The sequence below is a fragment of the Camellia sinensis genome, unplaced genomic scaffold, assembly GCF_055761805.1.
Source record: "Camellia sinensis isolate YWXY unplaced genomic scaffold, ASM5576180v1 Unanchor3, whole genome shotgun sequence".
Classification (NCBI taxonomy): domain Eukaryota; kingdom Viridiplantae; phylum Streptophyta; class Magnoliopsida; order Ericales; family Theaceae; genus Camellia; species Camellia sinensis.
Genome location: NW_028129178.1, coordinates 9,284,010 through 9,309,223, shown reverse-complemented (window position 1 = coordinate 9,309,223; position 25,214 = coordinate 9,284,010). Strand labels below are relative to the sequence as shown.

The 25,214-nt window shown below is 35.5% G+C and overlaps 1 protein-coding gene across 3 annotated transcripts in view; it reads right to left on the bottom strand.

Moving 5' to 3' along the window:
• Window positions 1–22,018, bottom strand: part of LOC145789250 (serine carboxypeptidase-like 7) — a 41,785-nt gene extending 19,767 nt beyond the window's left edge. The window contains exons 1-9 of one of the 3 annotated variants that reach the window (XM_082912398.1): window positions 21,806–22,015; window positions 21,560–21,705; window positions 20,942–21,018; window positions 19,842–19,964; window positions 19,483–19,600; window positions 9,601–9,638; window positions 3,030–3,128; window positions 2,310–2,396; window positions 2,046–2,198 (exon numbers count right to left, since the gene is read on the bottom strand). In XM_082912398.1, coding sequence (XP_082768524.1) covers window positions 2,046–2,198; window positions 2,310–2,396; window positions 3,030–3,128; window positions 9,601–9,638; window positions 19,483–19,600; window positions 19,842–19,964; window positions 20,942–21,018; window positions 21,560–21,705; window positions 21,806–21,936 — 972 coding nt within the window. In that variant the 5' untranslated portion in view covers window positions 21,937–22,015. Of the gene's footprint in view, window positions 1–2,045; window positions 2,199–2,309; window positions 2,397–3,029; window positions 3,129–9,600; window positions 9,639–19,482; window positions 19,601–19,841; window positions 19,965–20,941; window positions 21,019–21,559; window positions 21,706–21,805 lie in introns of all 3 variants that reach the window. The other 2 variants (XM_082912399.1, XM_082912400.1) reach the window with 2 other exon arrangements.
• Window positions 22,019–25,214: the final 3,196 nt, after the last annotated feature.

Genomic DNA, 25,214 nt, shown 5'->3' with positions numbered 1-25,214 from the left:
TGCTAAAATTTAGAAACTTCGATGGTAGCCTCATTAGAGCACCTAGTTAATTCAAATAGTTGCTATAATGTTTTAAGCTTCAAAAATATTTGATGGACAGTACTATGTTTAGTGCATTAGGTTGTCTAATGTCAGTTGTGAGAGGCTTATGGTTCCAACAACACCCATAAGGCCAGTTTTGGGACCCGCAGGCATCTCACATCCGTGCGATGGACAAAAGTTATTTTTTTTCTTTGAAGTTCTTCAATTTGGCCTCCCTTACTGAGATGTTTGGCATCTAGTTGAAAAGGTCATAATTTGTTTTCTAAATTTTTTTATCTTTTAGTATTTTTTTTTCAAATATGTATCGAAATTTTTACTTTTCCGATTCCTCTAGTGTAGAATAATATAAAAATTAAAATATAAAAAAATGAAAATGAAAAAACAGTTCAATGAAGACCCAAAAAAAGTTTTAAAAGCGAACTGTTTCTACCAAGGTTCTAAATATCGGCCGGTACGTGCCGTACCGGCCGGTTCATACCGGAAAATTGAAGTGCCGAGTCGGATACTCACCGGTATACCGGTGAGAATGAATTTCGCTTCCGTAGCGGCCGATTCCCGATACGTATCGGCCTGAATCCGATACGTGAGCGATACAGCTCCGATACGGCCCGGTACGGCTGAATAAATGGAAAAGGAGGAGAAAAAAGGAAGAAGAGGGAATTAGGATGGATTTAGAAGAGAAGTATGTGAACCTGTTGAGAGATGGAGTGGTGAGCAACCTGGTAATCCTGGTGGAGGATGTACATACCCACAAATGATGCCGCTGCGGCGCCGGCGAAGAATGACGCCATCCTCACTCTCAAAACGTAACCCATCTCTCTCTCTCTCTCCCCCCTTCTTCACCTGGGCTATGCTCGAATTTGATCGATAATGCTTTTAACCAAACAGGCGCCAGAAGGAGCGACGTCGTTTATGGTTACTAACCAAATTTTTCTTTTTTCTTTTTTTATAGGGAAACTACCAATAATTGTACATTTCTACCGAGGATTATTAAAAATAAATTTTAATAAAATTTTTACTAAAAATAATATTTTGTGATAATTATATATATATTGCTAAAAATTGATAATTAATGATTTTTTTATCATAAATTTATAAATTATCGCTAAAACTTACCATTAGTAATTTTTTTGTGATGAATTTTTTAACCTGTCGCTGAAAGTTAAAAATTAGTGTATTTTTTGTTACGATTTTTTTAAACTGTCACTGAAATTTATAATTAGTAATATTTTTTATGACAATTTTTAAACCGTAGCTGAAAATTAACAATTAGTAATATTTTTAATAATATTTGATGAATAACATCATTAATTATCATAAGATTTATTGAATAATAAATTTACCTATTATAACTTACACAGGCTACAATTTTTTTTTCTTTTCCCTTTCTTTCTTCTTTTTCCATCCTAATTTTGATTAAAATGTGATAAATTAAGGCTAAAAGAGTCAAAAAAATGCATAAAATTGAGTTTTAGAGGGATTGCTAATGATTTTTGAATCACAGCCGCGACGCCCGATACCCGATACGTACCGGTCGATACTACCGATACCGATACTCCGCGATCGATACCGTTACGTTACCCGATACCGCGATTTAGAACTATGGTTTCTACTCCTTTTTCTTTTTCCAAATTTATTTATTTATTTATTTACTTTTTGGTTCTTCTAGTTGATTAGACTATAAAAGTTTAAAGATTTTTTAATTTTTAATTTTTATTTTTATAAATTCACTAAAGATGAGAAAAGTAAAAAAATAAAATTGATAACTCATCTTCTAATATTTAAAAGTCATAAAACAAACTATTTAAATATAATTTGGCATTGCTATAAAATTTTAAATATGAAATAGAAGATAGCTTATAAAAATCCAATTAAATATCAAAATTTGATCCATTGGTTTTTCTTAATGCCATGGCATATTGCCACTATTTTTTAATTTTTTTAATTGATATACCATGCTAAATCTCTATTGGGACCGAATTATTGGAATTAGGAAGGCTTACAAGACTAGAATCACAGGGCGATGGTCGATCAACAACAAGCTCTATGCTTTTCTCATCGACAGATCTTCTTTCACTAAACAATTCTTGTGTTTTTGGAGAAGCAAAACCACACGATGGGTCCAGAATTTGATATGTGTTAAGTCCATCAATACACTACAAAGGCAAACAATGAATTTTCATTAGCTTAGGATGTAAGTAAGGCACAAAATAAGGTAATGGAAAGGTTTGTAGAACAGACTAGAACATAAATATCAGTTTGTTGACCTGAGAGTAAGCTTGATAATCCTGCAAACACCGTGCATTACTAGGATCTATATTAAAATACTCTCCTTGACAACTTCTCTGCAATGACTGAAAAAAGAATAAAAGAAAAAAAAAAGAAAAAGATTGCTTTTAGGAGGTCATGGATTCAAGTATGGTCTCTCTCCTTATCTTTGTCATTGGACACTCAACCTATTTTGTCTATTCTTATGTTTTACGAAATGAGGTCGCACGTGATTAGGGAGAGTTCGGCAGCTATACAAGTTTTTGTGACAATTCATTGCAACAAATTAAGGTTTTAGAGACTACTTGAGAGACAAAATTACATTTCAGGGATGAAATATTTTTGGATGCCAAAAGTATATTATTATATTTTTTATCCTTAAAAGTGCATTTACTAGCAACAATTAAAATTCTTTTTTTGACTCTTTGGGATGACATTTTAGCAACTATTCTCGCGACCACAGGAATTGGTCTCCAAGTATTTTTTGCAACAAAATTTTAGCTTTTGAAGATTAAAAATAAATAAATAAAAAGTTCCCAAAACTTTTATTTGTTGTAGTGTGAGGCCAGTGGCCACACGTGACTGGGGGGCATATTTTACCATATAAGTTTTTATGACAATTGTGATTTATTGTCATGGTAATGGAATAACATTATACATGATATTTGAGTGGATTTTGGAAAGAGAGGGAAGGGATTCATTTCAAAGTAGTAAAGCACCTCGTAGAGTTCATCTGAAATAAGTCCCATTCCATGAGCAAATGGGATTGCATAATTTCTATCATCTGGAGTTGTTAATGGGTTGCCAAGTAAGTATCCCTGAAACCATTTCAAAACCACAACAAAAACACTTTGTAACTTTGTAAAGCGTTAGAAAGAAACTTTGAAAAGGTAAATTACACGATTGGTCCCTCTAGTTTGAATGAAATTTTATTTTGGTTTGGTCCTTATAGTTTGAAGGATTATTTACATGAAGACCTCCTAAACTATTATAAACCTCCTCTTTGACCCCCTAAACTATAAAATGCACAAATGGACCCCCTACCCTATTGCCAAGTATCACTTTACCCTCTAAATTATAAAAGTATAAAATGGATCACCTAAATTATTGGCGTTTTTTACTTTACCCCTTCTGTTAGGGGTTCCATTTTGTACTCTTTTATAGTTTGGAGGGGGAAAGTTATATTTTTCAATCGTTTAGAGGGTCCATTTGTATGCTTTTATAGCTTAGGGGCTCAAAATGATATTTTCAATAGTTTAGGGGTTTTCATGTAAATAACCCTATTTTTAATTTGAACAATTTGGCCCTTATACTCTTAATTTTGTTGCGGTGAGGTCCCTCGGTCAAGCGTTGCTAACATTTTGAACAAAAGAAAATCATCTTAGGGGTAGCTTCATACTTAAATTACAATGAATATTCATTTATTTGAATGTTGGCATCTTCCGATTTGGCTGTCATTTTCGATACAAACAATGTTCCCCTCATACGTTTCCTCTATTATGTTCAATTAAGAGGAGACGTTTAATTGATTTCCACTTCTAGAATCTTTTTGATCTGTCGGGATCTAAAAAGAGGGGTCCCGACAGTTGTACACTTCCTCAGGCGACCGGCCTTGTGTCTCTCTTACGATGAATGGGATCGGTCAGGCGTGCAATGTGAGATATGAGTGAATGGCCTAGATTTAGCATATCCAATAAAAATTCACTAATCAAATGAAAGTGATAAATGTAAATCAAACATGAGACATAGAGTCGCCACCTAATCTATAAGGAAAAACTAGGAAACTTTGACTCGTGCTAAAGGCCACTGTCCATCATAACTAAAGGATTCGGTTCGAGATTTAGGTATGAGCGGGAAATGTCATTAATTGAGCACACCCACTCACCCGATCAAATATTGGCCTCTACTAGTTCTTGATATGAAAATTATTAACACAATATGATCATATGACCCAATTATTAGTGTTATCTTTACTATGTGGAGCAAGCAAGTATAGATCGGATCACCTACTTTGGAATAGTTCAATCTCTCGCAATTTGAAAAGGGTTTGAAAGTAGAAAACTCATAGAAATGTGAGATAACTAGCGTGCGAAGAGATTAGAATCATTCTAATTTTGGTAATGATGCCTCCATACAATGAGCAATCATAAAGATATAGCACGTAAGCACGTAGCCTCATGGCAGTATGCTAGACATAATAACAAACAAACACACACAAGATTCAATAGAAAAGGGCAAGGCTCACCTAGTAATCCTTTCACCATGTCATAAGTAAGGGCTCAGAAATCCATGCATGATCCTAGATACCATAGTCTAGGGGATGATATGCAATGGAATAAAAAAAGACTCACCGGATACTCCAGCCATGTGTGACATAAAACAAAGGGTTAGAAAAGATGTGAGATCCTAGATATGATAATCTATAAAATGCAAACACACACATGGAATAAATCTTACGAGCCCAATCACAACTAAGATGGCATGCGAACTAAGGAAAGCATACCACATAACAATATTTACCAAAACATAATTGTTCGGGCTCAGTTGCATGATCCTAATTTAATCATGTGAATACCATGATGACAACTTAATAATCGAAGCAAAGTAAATAAGCTTAAAACAAGAGATATATATATATATATATAGAGAGAGAGAGAGAGAGAGATTGAGAAACAAAGGGGGTATAGAGAAAATAAACCCATTCCAACACACATGGTTATGAACTATCCGAATCCATGAAAAAGAGGTTTGAGAGGATAGGTCCAACCTATCCTTGTGGAAGAAACCGTCCTAGGTTTCTCAAGATAATAAAGACGACTAAATCTAGAAAAATCTTAGTAATAACAAGCACCTTAGCGAGAGTGAGGAGGTTCTACTCCTCAAACACATGGACAATGGTATAAACTACCCAAATCCATGAAAAAGAGTAGGGAGAGGGGAGAATCAACTTATTATCACTGAAGAAAGCCGTGATTGGGCTTCTATAGCATCAAAAATCAACGAAACGATAAAATAAAGAATGCTCTGACGAGGATAGAGAGATTCTCACCCTCCAACACATGAAAAATGGTATAAACTACCCAAATTCATTAAAAAAACAAAGTGACGAGATAGGAGATTCAGTTTATTCTTATAGAGGAAACCTTGCCTGGCTTTTTATAGCAACAAAAATCAATAAATCAATAAAATGAAGGAAACTCTAATAAGAATGGAGGGATTCTACCCCTCAAACATATGAATAAGGGTATAAACTACGCAAATCCTTAAAAATAGATGACGAGAGAGGAGAATCAAACCATTATCATAGAAGAAGCTATGCACGGGCTTCTAACCCATAATAAAGAAAGAAAAACAAGTTGGACTTAGCCAAAGTCTCTGTACTGGGCTTAAATGACTACAAAAATGGGTAGAGAAAGAGATGATCCAACTAATTTATCAACAGCAACCCAACAACGATCTCAACATCTCAAGAAGATTTCAAAAAAAGAGGAAAATAGATAAAAGATGAAATAAAATAGAAGTAGGGATTAACTCTAAAGCTAACAGAGATTGGGCTCAAGCTAGTCACAAACTCCAATCCAGGCTTCCTCAAGCTGATGAAGATCTCTAGATCCAAATCTTCAAGCCAAATGATGAAGAAAAGACTCCAAGTGTATATGTGTCTTGTCCCTTTATTTGTACTACTCAGCGGGTCACTAATGTAACTCTGGTCCGCTTTGGCTGTTGAACTAATCTTCTTTGAACCCCCAGGCCGAACTCGAAAAGTTCAACCAATGTATTTCTTGGTCCAATCTTCTTCCTCTCTCTTTATTTCTGTCATTTTCGTCCCTTTAAGCTTTTCAAGCTTGGGTTTCGTCTATTTTTGCCCACCATTGACCCCTAGTTTCGTATACCAAAATGTAAAGCTTGACAAGGGCTTCCTTTTAATCTGAGCAGATCGCCTTTTCGTCGTTGGTGATTTTTCCAGCTTGTCTCCTCTTCGTTTTAAAAGGTTCAGTCTATTTCTTAAACTTGATGTCAGTTCGGTAGTGTATTTGTGACGTATTTTGATATAGATTTTGTGGTCATTTGGTTGATTTTGGAGTTATGTTTTGTAGGTTGGGGGTTTTGTTAAATTAGGGGTTGTTGGGCTATAGTTTTGCTACTAAAGCTATTTTTGGTATACAAAATTGCATATGGATTTCTAAAATTGGAAAAGCCCCAATTTGTGAAAAAACCTTATATGATATTGTTTTTGGGAGTTAGGTTCATTCTGGAAAATGGTTTGGTTGGAAAGAGATGGAAAGAACATGGTTGTGGGATTTTGGAAACAGGGAGTATTATTACTCTTTTGGAAACTCTTGGGTTGTTGAGAAATGTGCGGGTTTTGGAACAGTTAGGTTATGTATCTATATTGTTATCTTTTAATTATTGCATTAGAGATAACTCTTTTGTCTATCGGAAGAGGATAGCATTGTCGTGTATTAGAAATTGCATGTAGATTAGGAAAACGGAAACATTTATGAAACCATTCACATGATGGTGCATATCATCGATTTGGAACTTAAAACTGTATGTTTTGAAAAGGCTGTTTCGAAACGTCTGTATATGTTTTAAAAACATTTGTATGGTTTTGAAAGTATTATTTTGGAACACATGTATTGCACAAAGGGGTAAATATAGTGGTAAAGTTGTAAGGAGTTGTTAGAGACAAATAAAGTTGACCTATGTGTCCTTGGTGCAAGACCAGAAACCCGCGTGGTAGGTGCCCATTCCATCCAGAAAATCCCATGATGTATATAGTTACTATTATGAACACTAGCCCTAGAGATTTACCCATTTTATTTATTATCGTTTGGTTTTGAAAAGGATGCTTTAGAAAATGTTTAGCAATGTATTTGCTTTCAATTTAGCAATGTATTTGCTGGTTGGTATTGAGATACCTGGATTTGTTTTGGAAATGGGTTTTTATAAAACAGATATTTTATTTCGAAAAATGTTTTGATTAAATAGAAAGGTTTTGAAGCTTGGAAAGAAAGGGTTTTTGTGTTGAGAATCAGTGGAATTTTGAAAGTGCATTTGACATAATGTATATATGTATTGCATCACGGTTATATATGCTAATGGAGCATATTTAGTTTTTGAAATATACTCTACTGGGCTTTATGCTACCCTACATGGGTGAAAATATTTTTTAGATGTGTTGCGTGTATAGATTTGGAATGAGACAATAGAGTGTGATTGGAGCTGAGTAGGGTAGTTCCATTGTTTGTAGACTGCGGGCCATTTGTTCATTTATTTGGCCGCGTACCATTCTTGCAAGGGTTACACCCTTTGTATATGATATAAGCCTTCAGGCATTTCAATTATGTATGACATCATTGTATGTGCTATATAAAGAGCATTCATACCACTTAGATGTTGAATGTAGGGTGTATAAAACCGGATGAATTCATATATTGTCTAACTTTATAATAGTCATTTGCAGGAGAGATGTTATTTTATTATATCTTATTGTCAATTTTATTTATCGGTTTTGGATTTATTCACGTGGACCAGACTTTGTAAATCCTGGGCGTGACATGACACTTCATGTAGAAAGCCTTTAAGGAGATAGTTTATATCACAACGAAAATATTGAGTTTCATCTCCAAATGATCAATTTCATCCATGAGCTAATGAATTGCATAGGTCAATCAGCCTTTTTCTTTGTACCCCCAACTGTACTCTTCCATAGAAGATATAAAATATAAAGGGCATAAGTTGAGATTTTACCTATTCAATATGATAAATCTCATTTTTAAAGTTGTCAATCTCATCTTCGCATCAATGCACTTCTTCTTTACAATGCCGAATTGCTAATTCTAACTAAAGATAATGAATTGATATAATAACAAATCGGCACATTCAACCCCTTAAATTCCTTAGGGGTTCCAATGGACATAGAAAAATATGTTTGCAAAAAAATTGGCTAAGTAAGGAGAGTTAGGATGTGGGTGTGCCAAGGCAATGTATTGCCTATGTGAAAATGGATCTGATTTCTTATCAAGAGATTGTGTAAGGGCCAAGGGGATAAAAGCCTCCTAGTCCTTTACTCGCCTCAATGAAGAGGACTTAAAATCTCCTAAGGGTTATTAGATAGGAAGAACAGTTAGCAGGAGGAAATACAAACAAGAAACTGTCAACTTCAATGTACTCAAAAGGATTGAACATACACAAAGTGACAAAAACAATTTTAAATAAAAAGCAATTGAGTTACAACAGATTGTAATTACAATTGAAATAAGAAAAGTTAGCCACAAATGACAAAACTAATCTACAATGACACTGATGTTAATGGCACTAATGCCAAACAACTAAACTATGGCATAGGTGCCTTAAAGATGAACTAATTGTAAATACTAAGGCTAAATTGACATTGATGTCGTTAAGTGTTTTGTTAATTTAAGTTGGTGTCGATGCATTAAACTTGAGCTTGTAAATGGCCTTTTATAGCCGCTAGGTGCCTTTTGAAAGTTACAAACGACCTCCTAAATTTTTTCGGCCACTTTGCTTAGTAGGATGCTAGGTTGGCTCTATGGCTGCCATGTGTCCTATGAACAAGTCTTGAAGCCCAAATATTTCAAACATGTGTTGAATTTACATTTACTAAATTTTCTAATTAGCAAGAAGAATAGTTTCTGCCACATACTTCTTACCGTTGGATCATAGGTAGTGGGACTCAAGATATGATGGATGAATAACATATGTCATAATCACCAGACCAAATCCCAAGATTATAGCTCTATGGTGGTATGAAATAATGGTTAATAGCCATATCTTAAAATATTAGGAACACATTCTGCTGGAGATATTAATAGAAGAATATCTCTTAACTAATTCGTATAAAATAGGAAACAATCACCAGCATTATCTGATAAGCATGTTGATAGAACCACCAAGAACTTTTAGTTTCATGGATCACTAGCGCAACGTGTCACCTCCTGATTTGGCTATTCCTCCAAGAAAATCACCTTAAGGGTAGCTTTATCAAACTTGTCGAATCTACTAAAATTACCATGAACATTCATTTATTTGAATGATGATCACCAAGTGGCATCATCCGGTTGGGTAGTCGCTTTTGGTACAAATAGTTTTACATATGGTCTTTTCTAGTTACAAATTTAATGGTAAGTAACGAAGAGATCACATTGCAACAAAATTAAAGTGTAGGGACTAAATTCTTCAAATTGAAACTATGGGGACTAAAATGACACTTCACTTAAATTATAAGGACTAATGGTGTAATTTAGCCTATAAAGAGCTACCAACCTTGAGATTGATAAGTGGTTCGATGCCAACTTCATTTCCTGCATTGCAACACAGTTAGTACATTTGAAACATGATCAAATAGAGTTTTCCTGCACTTTTTTATGGTAATATTGTCCTCCTAGCCAACTGATTTTAGGAAAATGTTGCACTTGATTCATCCATTGCTTCTTCAAATTGCTACCAAGTCCTACTTTCAACTTTGAAAAGCTTGCTATTTATTTAGTTTTTTATAACAAATTCAACATATATATTTATATCAAATATGGATATTTAGTGCGGATATGTATTTAAGTGTCCAATTTATCTAATCACACATCCAAGGACATGAGGACACAACAAAAAAGATCATATTTGTTAATTTACTTCTTTAATGTTTCAAAGTAAAATAATGGAAACTAGGGTTACTATTGTAAATAAGCCATATCAGCAGTAGTTGTGACATGTGTGGTGACTTTTCCTAAGCTTATTTGGATAGTCCAAATGTTTATATTGCAAGGTCTGTCAAGTAGATTGTTTATGAAAAGAATCATGTTAGTCGGATATTTAGTCCCTTGACAAGATCACAATTTTGTTTGTAAAAAAATAAATGGCTAGCATGATTTTGATAATGTTTTTAAAAATAATTAGAACTCGATAGCGTTACAGATATTTGATTAACCTAATTTTTTACATGGATAATATGTTCGACAAACCTTGCAATATGAATAGTTTAGATTATCAAAATAGGTCTAGAATAATGTTCCACGGAAGCTCACAATAGTTACTATTGTGACTTACCGTAGTAACATTGAGTCCAAAATAATGTCAAACGATCATTTCCTTACCCACATATTCATATGTCAAGTATTTAGCATGAATACTTTATATATTTAGAAAATGAAAATATATATGTAAGTGTTTGAACCAAAAATGACCGCCCTATTAGATGATACCACATGGCATTGATTATTCAAATAAACGAATGTACATGGTAATTTTAATCAATTAATAGATTTGTAAAGTTTCATAAAGTTATCTCTAAGGTGTTTTTCCCAGAGTAACATCCAAATCAAGGGGTGATATGCTGCGTGAGAGACCCATGAGAGTGAAGGTGCTTGGTAATTTTATCAAGTATGCTTAAGTAATGATGGTTTCCTATTAATATGTTGAGGTATTAACTTATTATCTCAAGAAAATCATGTACCTATTTTCAAGGAGATGTTAATTAACCATTATTAACCACCATGGAGCTATCATCTTGGGATATGGACTAGAGATATGGACATGTGGCACCCATTAGGGGTATTCATTGACTAGGTTGATCCATCAAAACTAACTCGATCGAACCCAATCCATTCACTTTTAAGTGGTTTCGATAGTATGGGCAGGCAAATGCGGATGTAGATTTTTCTAATCCACCTATGTTCGGATGGATGATAGATGAGAGACCACTCGAGCCAACTCGATCCACCAACCCTCCTTATGAAAATGATGTTATGTTTTCATGATTTGTATGTTAAAAAAATGACATTTTATTAGTAATGATATTAGCTACTTATAAAATATGAAAGTTTGGCCTTTAAAAATTTTGGACTCAAATAAAGCCCAAAATAGTAAAAAATTACTCTAAAATAGTTCAAATATATATATAACAATAAAGCCCAAACCGCCAAATAGATTCGCATCCACCCGCCAATCCACATAGCCTGCTCAATCCATATCTACTAACTAAGTAGATGAATGCGAATTGATTTTTTATAATCCACCTAAGTACGGATGGATGGAGAACGGGAGGCACCCAACCCAACCCGATCCACGAGCACCCTTAGCACCCATCCATTTAAATTCAAGACCCCCTACTACTTGGTTCAACGACTAGGAGAAAATGAGGCAATCACCTCCATTTAAATTCAATATGGTTGTTGAGGGACACTTGCCACTCTAGGAGGTGTTCTAGAAAACCACTAACCAGAAGTAGTTGATGGATATATTAGGAGCTAGCTCAAAATGGCTAGAAGGTCAAGCATATGAAGGCCATTTCAAGATGGAAAAACCCCCCCAATCAATCATCCAATCAATTCAGAAAATACTTAGCAGTTATCTCTCAAGACTCAATGTCATTTCAACATTAGATTACGAGTAAATTCATTAGCTTACCATATTTTTCATTTCTATTTCAAAAGTTAGCTTAGTTTGTCCCAATTATTGTACCTTAATTTGTTTGGATGTAATAAAATTCTTGTTGTGTTCTCTTCCAACTTCAAGCGCTTAGGAGATTCTAAGTCTTATTCATTGACACAACAAATAAGCCAAGAGGATTTTTATCCCTAGACCTCACATATTCCCTTCAGAAGAAATTAGCAATATTTATCAAATCAGACTAAACTTAGTCCTAGCACACCGCTCACAGGCTCCTGTAGCCTCTATTGCTCATTTACACCCATTTTTGTGGAGACAGTAAAATAACAACAACAACAACAACAACAACAACAACAACCACAGATGAGTAATTATTAAGAGAAAATGGACCAACGTGGGGTAAAATTGGGAGGATGGAGACCAGTCTTTCGGAGGAGGCATATTAGTGGTAGATCAAACTCAACGGGTGAAGTACACAATGTTTTTGTCGACAATCTGCCATACTCAATGCATCCAAAAGGGCTATACGATTTGTTCACAAACTTTGGGGTAGTCATTGATGTCTACATACCTAGCAAGAGGAGACACTCAACAGGAACCTAGTTTGATTTTGTTTGGTATGATTGCCCGGTTGCAACTGAAATGGCAATCCAAAAAGCACACGATACCTGGTGTGATGACAGAGCTTTGAAGGTTAAGCGAGCTAATTTCAAAAAAAAAAAGAATATAAGCAAAGTCAAACCACAAGCTGATGTTCATCATCTACCACTAGTGGAAATAGGAAAAAAGTGGATGACAGTGGAAGAAATCAGCACAAAAGGGAAGTCTTATGCAGAAGCTGTAATGGGAGGTAAAGTAACAAATGGGAAATCTATCTCAGTGAATGCTGTGGAGTATGGAAATGGTTGGTTGTATGGTAGTGTGTTAGTAAAACTCTGGTCTCGCCATCAATGTTCTAATCTTAAAAAGGAACTGCAAACCAGAGGCATGTCTAATGTGCAAGTGAAGGATGGTGGTGGGAGAGTTGCATACTTAGTGTTTTCTTCACCAAAACCATAGGCATGAAGAACCTTAAAGATTGGATCTACGAATGGTGTGGATTGATGGTGGAATGGAGAAGGGGACTGAAGCTTGAGCAAGAAAGATACGTGGTTCTGAATTGTTATGGCCTGCTACCTCATCTTTGGAACACGGCTACCTTCATCAAGATTGGGAAAATCTGGGGTAAGGTCATGAACATTAATGAGAGCACCCTCAAAATGTCATCCATGGCATGTGGTCAACTCAGGATTCTTACACCACGTATGGAGATGATCAACAATGCAGTTAACATGGACTGTAGAGGTCATATACACTCAATCAGAGTGAGTGAAGATCTTGGTTCTAACTTGGTCAATGTCCCAGGTCATGGCAACAAGGTGGGGGATGCTTCTGGTAACGGCATCACCGGCGGTGATCAACTTTCAAACTGTTACAGAGGACGGGAGGAAGATGTAAATGATGGGATGCAACAAGGGGATGGGGTGGCCTATGAAAAGAGTGTACCACAAGCTGCAAATGGTAATGTCAAAATGGAGGTGGAGCCTGAGGGAGCAGATACTAGCCTTTTTGCCGTCTCTATAGTTAATGAGACCTGCAGCATTATGGGACCTAGAGTAGAAGAGGGTCAGTGCACGAGGCTCAGGGGAAGCTTGCTTAACACCTCAGTTGAGCGTATTGCTAGTAAAAGTCGAATTGATGAGGTCAATATGGGCCAAGGTGGACTGTTGGCAGCAGTCAAGAAGAAAGGGCATAGAGTAGTTTCAGAAAGTGAAAGAGTTAAAAGTGGCTTGGGCCCTGATGGGCTTATGAGAAGTTTAAGTGGAAATGGGCCTCCAAAACCCAGTATTAACTTAGAAGTAGTCTTTGATCAAGCCCATTTTGATGGCCTGCTGAATGAACTTAATAGGGATTAGTCCATGTCAAATGGGTTGGGTCTTAGTTGTAGCATGTTTGCTGAGCATCTGGATCCAACACATGTTCAAGCCTAGGTGGAGAATGGCAAAGGCATTGCTGAAGACAGTGCTAAAGGAAATAGCCAAAGCAATCAAGATATTGCATCTAGCAAGCGCATAAAAGGCAAGGAAAGTAAAAGAAAGGGTCGGAAAAATCAGAAGAGAATAGTGATGAAAATGGGGTTTCAAAGGGGGGCCATTTTTAAAGCAACTGCAGCTGCAATTTCTTCTTCACTATCTCATTGTAGTCGATCAAGCAAACATGATCTATTAATAAAGAAGGCTCAAGATACAATTCGAGTTGGGAAAAGTATGGGCATTGATTTTGAAGGTAAAGATGATGAAGTTATAAGGAAAATAATTGAAAGGGAGGAGCATGACATGGAACAGGCTACTGATATGAGTGATGGTGTTGGGGCTTAGAATAGCATCAAGGGCTGTTCAAGAGTGAATAGTAAGTTCTTATGAAGCTTCTTTCTTGGAATATTAGAGGGCTTGGTAGGCTTGAGAAAAAGAGAAGACTCAAAGCGGTTATCAAAGAAAGACGAGTGGATATGGTGATGTTACAAGAAACAAAAAGGGCAAACATTTCAAATCAGTTTGTAGAGTGCTGCAAACCTGTTATGTATGTGAAAGCCTGAAGTGTTTTCTCTAGCTAACTGTTGCTACAATAGGAGCTTTATCATACTATCAGGTACCTTATTTAATTGCTTGGATTGTGTGATTGTGAATGTGTATGCACCTAATGATGTGAGTGCTAGAAGAAGCTTATGGGTCTTTTTGGTCGATCTTAAGGTTGTTTTCCCAAACCATGGTGTATAGGGGGAGACTTTAATGAAATCAAATCAATAAACGAAAGAAAGGGTTATGTAAGAAGGGATAAGGGAATGACAGATTTTTGTAATTTCATAAGTAGTCTGGAACTAATCGATTTTCCTATGTTGGGAAGAAAATTTACTTGGTGTAATTCATTGGAAAGTGAGAGATGGAGCAGGTTGGACAGGTTCCTTGTTGGGCCAGAATGGTTGGTCTGGTTTAGGTTCAAACTTTGGGGTCTCCCTAGATCCATCTCAGATCACTGTCCAATTATTCTAATGGAAGATGCCAAAAACTGGGGACCAAAGCCTTTTAGATTGATCAATGCTTGGGCATCTCATCCCTCTTTTCTAAATGAAGTGAAGAAAGTGTGGGAGGGTACTCAGGTGGATGGTTGGGTAGGGTACAAACTGAAGATCAAGTTGCAAGCACTTAAACAATCTCTAAGGCAGTGGAACTCTAAAGTGTTTGGAAATATGGATTCTAAACTAAAGCAAGCTTAAGAGAACTTACATGCCATAGATCTCATTGCTAAGAATAGAGATTTGGATGAGGATGAAGGTAAAAGGAGAAGAGAGGTGTGGGGTGAAGTATGGAAACTCAGATAAATAATGGAAAGAATTTGGCTACAGAAGTCAAGGTTGAACTGGAACTTAAGGATGATAAAAATACAAAAATTTTCAACATCATAGCTACTAATCGGCAGAACACCAATGCCATAGATTCCATGTCAGTGAATGGGGAATTAGTGAAGGAACCTTTAGAGGTTAAACATGCTGTGTATGATCACTTCAGGTTAATCTTTTATGAGCAATGGAAGTATAGACCTAAGCTTTTGGGCCCTTTTAATGTGATTGCACAGAGCCAACATTTCAAAAGCTTGGACGTGGAATTTTCTAAACATAAAATTTGGGCAGCAGTGGCAGACTGTGATGGGAATAAGGCACCGGAGCCGGATGGGTTTAACATGACTTGCTATAAAAAAAAGAGGGGAAATTTATGAATAATGATATTGTCATGTTTATGAAGGAATATTTTGTTAACAGTAGCTTGATGGGGGGCTTAAATAGCTCCTTTATTACATTGGTCCCTAAAAAAGACAATCCCCTAGGAATTCAAGACTACAGGCTTATTAGTCTTATAAATTCCATTTACAAAATTCTATCCAAGGTGCTTGCTAATAAGTTGAAAAAAGTGCTTCTTGTTATTATAGATGCTGCTCAATCTACATTTCTGAGGGGTAGGAACATCCTGGATGGTGTCCTAATAGCTAATGAGGTGGTGGATTGGTGGAAAAATCAAGAAGAAAGGGCCTGATTTTAATATTGGATTCCCAAAAAGCATATGACACAGTCAATTGGAACTATCTCCTCCAAATGCTATCAAATTTTAGGTTTGGTGATAAGTGGGTGAAGTGGATTCATACCTATATTTCCTCAACAAAAATTTATGTGTTGGTTAATGGGTCACCCACACCTGAATTCTGCCCCCAAAAAGGGCTTAGGCAAGGTGATCCATTATCACATTTCCTAGTTAATGTGGTGGCTGAGGGTTTGAACCTACTTCTTGCAAGAGCAAAAGAGCTGGGCTTGATCAAAGGAGTAATCATTGGGTCAAATGCCATCAACATATCCCATCTCGAATTCGTGGATGACACAATTATCTTCTGTGAAGCTGAATGGTCTGAAGTGCTAACTGTTAAGAGAATACTTCGATGCTTTGAGATCATTTCTGGTTTGAAGATCAATTTTCACAAGAGTGGGGTTTGTGGAGTAGGGTTGTCAGAGGAGTGTGAAAATTTTTGCTTCAAGGCTGAACTGTACATATCAAAAGCTTCCATTGAAGTATCTTGGATTGCCAATAGGGGCCAACCCATCTATGAGGGCAACATAGAAGCCTGTGGTGGACAATTTCAAGAAGCAACTGTCAGGTTAGAAGAGGAGGTTACTGTCTTTTGCTGGCAGAGTTACACTAATCAAATCTATCCTCTCTTCACTACCCATATACTACATGTCTCTTTTTAGGCTGCCTAGAGGTGTGGCAAAAGAGCTAGACAAGATACAAGCAGCTTTTTTGTGGGGTGATTTAGATGTGAGAAGGAAAGTTCATTAAGTAAAACGGAAGGATTTAACCATGGATAAAAAGCAAGGTAGGCTGGGAATAAGAAACCTAAGTTTATTGAATAATAGCCTTCTTGCTAAGTGGTGGTGGAGGTTTAGGAAAGAAGACAGTTCATTATGGAAGCAGGTCATATGCAGCAAGTATAGGTCAGAAGGGGGTACATGGTTTCCATTCCATGTGAAGGCAACTAATATCTCAAGAGTATAGAGTGACATTATATCTGTTAGCGATTCTAATAGCAGCTTGTTCATTTATTATTTGGGAAATGTTGAAATCAAGATTGGTAATGGGGAAAGAATCAGCTTCTGGGTTGATAATTGGATAGGAACCATGTGCTTGAAGTCCCACTTCTGGATTGATAATTGGATAGGAACCATGTGCTTGAAATCCCAATTCCCTAGACTCTACTATTTATCAGAGGATAGAGGTATCACTTTGAAATTACAGTGGACTCAGATTAGTCAACACAAGAATTGGGATCTCAGCTTCAAACGACCCTTATTAGCATGGGAAGAAGATGAACTACAGAGATTATGGGCTGTTTTAGGTGAGGGCCCTTCTTTGAGATTGGAATCGATAGATATGTTATGGTGGAAATCTGATCCTCAGGTATGTTTACTGTCAAAAGTGCTACTAAATGATGTGAATCTTTTTGTGGTCCTAATTTGGAAATTCCTGAACTGATCTGGCACAACCCCTCCCCTCCTAAAGTCCAGTTCTTCTCTTGGTTGCCTTGGAAATGGAGGATAAAGTCTTCTGACTACTTACATAGACTTGGCATTCTTAGTGCAGCAGTTAGCCCTGACTGTGTGTTCTGTCAAACTGAGATTGAATCAACTAATCATGTGCAGCTGCTGTACCCCTCTGCTTGGAAAGTTTGGTCCAATATAATTAAGTGGTGGGGTTTGCACTGGGTTTCCCCTAGCTCAGTGGTCATGCTAATGCAATGGTGGTTGGGCTGGAAGGTTAGAAAAAAGGAAAAACAAATTTGGAGATCGATCCTAATTGCTGGTCTATGGTCCCTCTGGAAGTGTAGGAATGACTATCTATTCAATGGGCTACAACCTACCTGTGAAGATCTCTCTAAGCTTATTAAAGTTAAGAGTGGACCTTTGGCTAAAAACTCACTCAGTTGGGCAAGCGTACACAGTGGATGAGTATGTCTTTAATCTCCATCAAGTTAGAAGCTGTGTGTAGTACACAGTTGGTCTGTTTTCCTCAGTTGTGATGGTTCCTCTATCTATTTGGTTCATTATTGGTTTAATATTATTTTAGACAGGGGAGTGAATCTCATTATTTAGTTTACTGAGCTGTATGTTACTGATGTTTGATGCTGCTATTTAGTGTATCGAGTCTGGTTTGGTGAGGCTTGTATTCTATTCTTGCTACAGAGCTGAAACTAGTTTGATGTTGCTATTGCTATAGAGCTGATGCAGGGGTGGCTACTGTTGGGTGGTCAATTTGAGTAGGCTGCTGAGTTACTGCAAGTTGGAGTTAATTTGATAAAATAGCTTAATTAGCTGAGTTCTGTTGCCCCTTTTGTTTCTACCGCTGTTCTTGGGTGTTCCTCTGCTGTCCTTTTGTTTCTACTACTGGCTTTGATGTGTGGGACTACTTTAGCTTGGTTCAGGATTTATCCTATTATGGTTTCAGGTTCTAATTTGTTGGTCTGCTTTGCTCAGTTGTGGTAGTTCCTCTATTTATTTGGTTCAGTATTGGCTCAGTATGATTTTAGGCAGGGAAGTAAATCTCAAATGTTTGATGCTGCTATATATTGTGTTATGTCTGGCTTGGTGTGACTTGTATTGTGGTGAGGCTACAGAATTATTTTTGGCAGGGGAGTGAATCTCAAATGTTTAAAGGCTTGTATTCTGTTCTGCTAGGTGGTCAATTTGAGTAGGCTGCTAGAGTCAGTTTTATTAATTAGCTTATTTAGTTGAGTTACTGCTCACTGGAATCTGAGCAGGGTTGCTGCTGTGATGGCTGCTGGTTTCTTTGGGTGTTTGCCTCTTAGCTGCTCAGTTATGCTTCGATTCTGTTCTTGGTCTGTTCTGTTGAGCTATTTTGTTCTGTCTATTTGGGTGGTTGTTTTTGGTCTGTGTTGGAATAGGTTGTGTTCTACTGGTGTGGTTTTGGTTTGCTTTCTTGTTCATTTCTCGCCAACTCTGGGGTGCTAGCAAATGATAGGATGGGCTTTTTGGTGCCAACCTAGTTGGGATGATTTAGCATATTGTGATGCGTTTGCACTTCCCTTTCCTTTTTTGATGTAATGTGTTTTACACTTTGTACTTCATTCTTACATCAATAAAGTTGCTTTCTTTTGCCGATCAAAAAAAAAAAAAAACAACAACAACAACAACAACCACAACAACAACAACAACAAAAAAAAGAACAAAAAACAAAAAACAAAAAAAAAAAAGAAAAAAAAAAGAAAGGAAAAGAGAGAAGAAAAAAGTAAATACTAAGTTTATCACCGATTAAAGAAGTTTATTTCATTTTTTATTAGTCCAACTTAGAGAGGGGGGGGGGGTTCTATCTTGTTTTTTTCCTAATTTTAAAGAGTTAATTACAAGACCAACAACCACTTGGGAAGAGGACCAATTTGGCACAAAAAGGTAATATATGTAGAAATGGGATCAATGTATGGGACTCCTGGTAGAGCAGGAGACTTCTATCTAGTAGAGTATTTTCTAAAGAGCACAAGATATATGCAGTTTTACTCTATTTTTAAAGAGATTAATTTATGACTCAAACTAACATCATGAAGGATGCTAGAGATAAATTTTAAAATTGGACCAAGATGAAAACCTAATTTTCCTAAATTTTCACTGACCTGATAGTTTCTTACCATTTGATATTAGTTGAACGATTATTGGAACCGTAATGCCAGTGTATGAGTCTCCACCCACATAAATAGGGTTCGAGAAAAACTCTGAATGATCAATCAACCACTGCAAAATGTTTTTTTTTTTTATTTATAAAAATAATTGATAAATGGATACAAAAATAAACAAAATCTACTATTGATGCCAAATGGATACAAAAATAAACAAAATCTACTATTTAAAAAAAAAAATTATTTTATGAAATTGTGTACAACTGTCTAATGCTATGAACAATTGTCCATTTACTACCAAAATCTACTCTTAAGCATTGTTTCTTGTTGCTTTTGTTGGAGAGTTAACAAATTACCTTCTTCAGAAATTCATAGGCTTGGTCACATGATTGCAAATCGGTAGATTTAGAAGCAAGAGAGGTAGTTCCATAGGAGAATCCAGTACCAACAGGCAAATCTACAAAGAGTATGCTCGCCACCTGATATTTAACATCGCCAGAGAAGATTGGCTTTCTTCAGTCAATTGGGCATGCAGTCCAATTTTTTGCCAGAGGACTGGTAAAATAATAATAACAATAACTTGAAGATCTAAACAAATTTTTGTGTGGGACCATGCGTGTAGATTATTTATATAATAATAACAATCAAAAATTTGTAGCCATATGATTGACTTTAAAAAATAAATAATAAGGTAAATTACAAATATATCCCTTGAGGTTTTCTTAAAATATTATGATTCTGAAAATTACATTCCATGCTATCAAGTTTCTAATTATATAATAAATGACTCATTTTATTAATAAATTATAAATTCAATTAATAATTTTTAATGATGTCAGAAATATATTTCAATTAACAATTTAGGTAATTTTGTTGTTGTATAGGAAATCAATTAGAAATTTCAATTTCTGTTTATTCTGTTAAATAAAATTTTTTGACAATGGGTATTTGTAATTTTTCATAACCACAGGAATAATCTGTATTTTAAACAAATTTTAAGAGGTGTATTTATAATTTTTCTAAAATAACAAATAGACGGCAAAGTAAACCTTTTATTCTTTTAAAGATAAATATTATATGGTTATAATCAATCAATCAATTAGATTTATTTATTTTTATTTTTTTTATTATTATTATTTTGGAGTGACAAAACCACGATATGAATATATCACCAAAGTAGGACACATGGTGGATCCTATGATCCCAACAACAACGTGTAGTCACAGATTGTTAGACTAGATGTTTGGTTTACTGAAGAGAAACTCATCCCTAATCTGTATATGCACATGTAGTTATACAATTTCTTACAAAATAGGCCAATTGTTAAACAAACTATGGTTGCTGTCAAGGCAAAATATAATATTTTAATGCTTCAGATAGTTATATATAGTTGCTCTTAACAGCATATAAAATTAGCCTGACAATAATAGTCTCAGCCTTCTTGTATTCTATCTACCTTCGTCCATGAGTTTGGATTCAAGACTAAAGTCGGCAAACTCCCATCATTCTGCTTGACCTCGAAATATAGTGGACCTGCAAATTAGTTAACCCATTATAAATTGTCAATAAATCAACAGTTCAAATCAATTAGACATAAGATATTGTATTAATTATTTTTGTTATCAAAATCGGATTGTAATGGTGTATTTTATTGTGTGAGGCTATTTTGATAATTTGACTCATTCACTCAGTCCCGTGCATCAAGATTAAAAGCTTCGCTCCATTACCCACTCAAGTAAAAATTCCATGCATGTCTTAAATGTCTGTTAAAACGGTTTTTCATAAAATAAAAATAAAATAAAATAAAATAAAATAAAAAATTAAAAAAAAATGTAGAAGGAGAAGAAGAAGAAGAAAAGTGTTGAAATCAAATAAAAACATGTTTTGAGAACATGTGCAAAATTGATCCTACTAAAGTGAGAAAAGAAGATCTTTAGGTTTTTGTTCATAACCAATGTAAAGGGCTTAGTGAATTATGTGAGAATCTCGATGCATAATTCAATCACTATTGTTCTGAAATATGAAATAGAAGAGTTTGAGGAGAGAGAAAGTGAGCATGGAGAAGAAAGATTACCTATTTCATAAATGAAAGCAGAGAAGGCATAGCAACCTGGGCCTCCTGTCAACCAAAGGATCAGAGGGTCCTCTTTCGGGTTGGACTCAGACTTAACAAAGTAGTAAAAAAGCTGTACATCCTCTGATTCATCCACACCCACGTACCTGAATCATTACACACATACATGTATATTCATGAACAAAGAGAGAAGAAGAAGAAGAAGAAGATGAAGATGAATCAAGTATGCTGAGTTGACCCACCCACCCGGTTTCAAGTTCAAAGGGAAGGGGTCCTTCAAATCCTGGGAGAGACTCAACCACAGAGTGACTGAGTACCAGGCTTGAACAAGCAATTATCAAAGTAGAAAGCAGCAAAATCAGAAGCAAGTGTGCCATTTTTTAAGCCATGTATGTGTTCAATTGGGAAGCAATTATTAATAGGGATGTTTTGAAACATGAAATTTGGTTAAATTACGCTTACGTCCTCTAAACTTTACAGAAAATACAGATAGTCTCACATTTTTAATATAATTATTGCGACTTCTCTTCAAATTTTAAAACATATAATACTTAGGTCATTTTCATAATTAATTCGTAAGTCGTACAAATAAAAAGACATATTATCATATAGGTATGGCTTCTGTCCAGTCCGGGATCGGACTGACTGTGCTGTTGGGCCCGTGGAGGCCCACCATGAGTCCCGTTTTGATAATCTGAACCGTTCAATATGTAGAAATCGTCGAGTACTATATGCCTATAAAAAATCGCATTGATCGGATATCGATAGCTATGTGATCAAAACAGTTTTTTGTCAGCCGTTAATTTGTTCACTGTCCAATTTTTTTAATACGAAACTGCTTTGATCAGATAGCTATCGATATCCGATCAACGTGATGTTTTACAGGCATATAGTACTCGACAAGTTCTACACATTGAACGGTTCAAATTATCAAAACGGGACCCGTGATGGGCCCTCACAAGTCCAACAACACGATCTAATCTGATCCCAGACTGGACAGAAGTCATACCCTTATCATATCTGTTTTACAAAAATATATATATATTTATTTTTGTTTATTTGGGTGTCCCAAGCTTAAAGGCGAGCGGATCCTCTAGAGTTAATTCTCTAGAGTGATCTCCTAAAGTAGTTGATCGAACGGCTCAGAATCAAACTCACCAAAACGACGTCGTTTTGGTGAGTAGTTTGACAAAAAAAAAAAAATCAGATTTTTTGAAGCTTTTTTGCAGATCAACAATGTCTTCCATTTATCATCATCATCTAGAGTTAATTCTGCAAAAAAAATTCACTCTCTTCGGATTCGATTTCTCACCATCCTCGGGTTCTTTAGCTGAAAACTTCTTTCTCTTCTTTGATTCGGTGCTTCCTTGTCGTTTCGCCGCCATTGATGAGTCTGTGGAGCTCAACCAAAGTCTCTCTCTGTGCTGTGTTGTTCTCCTCTTCTTCTCTAGGGGTTTTGCGAGGGTTTTGTGGGGTTTGGCACAATATGGAGCGAGCGGATCCTCTAGAGTTAATTATGCCATTGTTGATCTGCAAAAAAAGCTTCAAAAAATTCAGCCATTTATCATCATCATCTAGAGTTAATTCTGCAAAAAAAATTCACTCTCTTCGGATTCGATTTCTCACCATCCTCGGGTTCTTTAGCTGAAAACTTCTTTCTCTTCTTCGATTCGGTGCTTCCTTGTCGTTTCGCCGCCATTGATGAGTCTGTGGAGCTCAACCAAAGTCTCTCTCTGTGCTGTGTTGTTCTCCTCTTCTTCTCTAGGGGTTTGCGAGGGTTTTGTGGGGTTTGGCACAATATGGAGCGAGCGGATCCTCTAGAGTTAATTCTGCCATTGTTGATCTGCAAAAAAGCTTCAAAAAATCTGAATTTTTTTTTTTTTTTTTTTTTTCAAAATACTCACCAAAACGACGTCGTTTTGGTGAGTTTGATTCTGAGCCGTTCGATCAACTACTTTAGGAGATCACTCTAGAGAATTAACTCTAAAGGATCCGCTCGCAGCTTAAAGAGTTACTTCTATGACAATTTATGCATGACGTGACGGCACACAGATAAGAAAAACGGACAGGAAGGACGGGTTGTTTGGCCCACTTCTCTTTATTTTCTTTGGACTTCCTTTCTCAGAAGTTGTTTGGAATGTCCTAAATAAGTGTAATTTTTATCTTTTTAGACTAAAAAAATGAAGAAAAAAATATGAATGTTTGGGTTAATCTTTTGACTTTTTATGAAAAAATTTGTATTAAAAAATTATATAAATTAGTGTGTAGGGAGAAATTAGAATTAGGAGTTGTATGGCCGTAATATTTAAATTTTGGTGAATAGTGATAACTTTTCAACTTTTTGACTTTTTGACTTTTTTTTTAACTTGCCAAACTTGACCTTAATTTCTTGCTGATAAGTTGGCAAATAAATTCGCAGCAGTGATTTAGACTATTAATTTTTGTGCTCTAATAGAACACTAATGGCATGGCAATGAATAAAAAAATAAAATAAAAACAAATCAAGACTAAGACATTACATCACTGTGGGTGGAACCCACTGTCAATTCATTAGAGTTACATTTAGAGATCAAAAATTAGAATTCCAAAGCATTTTTCATAAATTCGTGTATTCTAGTTTCTGGGTGATAATGACAAATAATTATATTTTAACCATATAAAAACAATGACAAATAATTGTACATGTCAAATTTGTTTTCGTACATAATTTTAGGATAACGACAGTGCTGCAGAGCTCTAATTAGAGCTGCTACAGTACAGCTCTAATGAGCTGGCCACATAAAAAAAAAAAAAAAAAAAAAAAAAAAAAAAAAAAAAAAAAGTGAGGTAAAAGACAAAATCTGGGGAAGAAAAAGAAAAATTAATGCTCCATTAGAGCTCTCTTTTTAGAGGTCTAAATCATTTTTCTTTAGGATAAACTATCATGTACGGCCATGTTGTTTATTTTGGTTTTTAAAAATATATAATTTTTAATTTAGAGCATGAACAAATAATTTTTTTTTTTATAAATGTAATCCAATTGTTACCTACCATCTGTGTTTTGAGGAAAAAGGGACAATTAATATTAACACGTTGCTGACTTAGCCTCAGCTCAAGAACAATTTTTAGAATAGGTCTAGCTCTTCTCCAGTCCAGAAATATTGTTGGGCCATGATGGGTCTAACTACGGTCTCATCTCAATAATTTAAATCATTCAATATGTAGGACTCGTCAAGTATATTATTTTTACAAAAAAATCACATTAATCGGATATCGATAACTACTTGGTCAGTTTGCATTTGTGTCTGCGATTTATTTTAAAATCATAATTGCCATTCAAACAATTGCAATCTGATTAATGAAATTGATGAATGATTCTATGTGCTTCCAAACAATTTCATTAATTATGTCCTTATTTCCATGAAAAAGTCACCAAACAATTTCATTAATCTGCAATTTGTTTAGTTGTATGTTTTGAAAATAGTTTTGTAATTTTGTAATTGGAGTTTTATAGTTCGGGATGATTTGTAGTTTTTTTTTGTAATTGAATACATGAGTGTGAGAGAAATAGTGATTGAATGATGTGTAGTTAACAAATGCAATTTGTGATTCACTTTTTTATGAAAATAAGGACACGATTAATGAAATTATTTGGTGAGAATAACAAATTATTGTT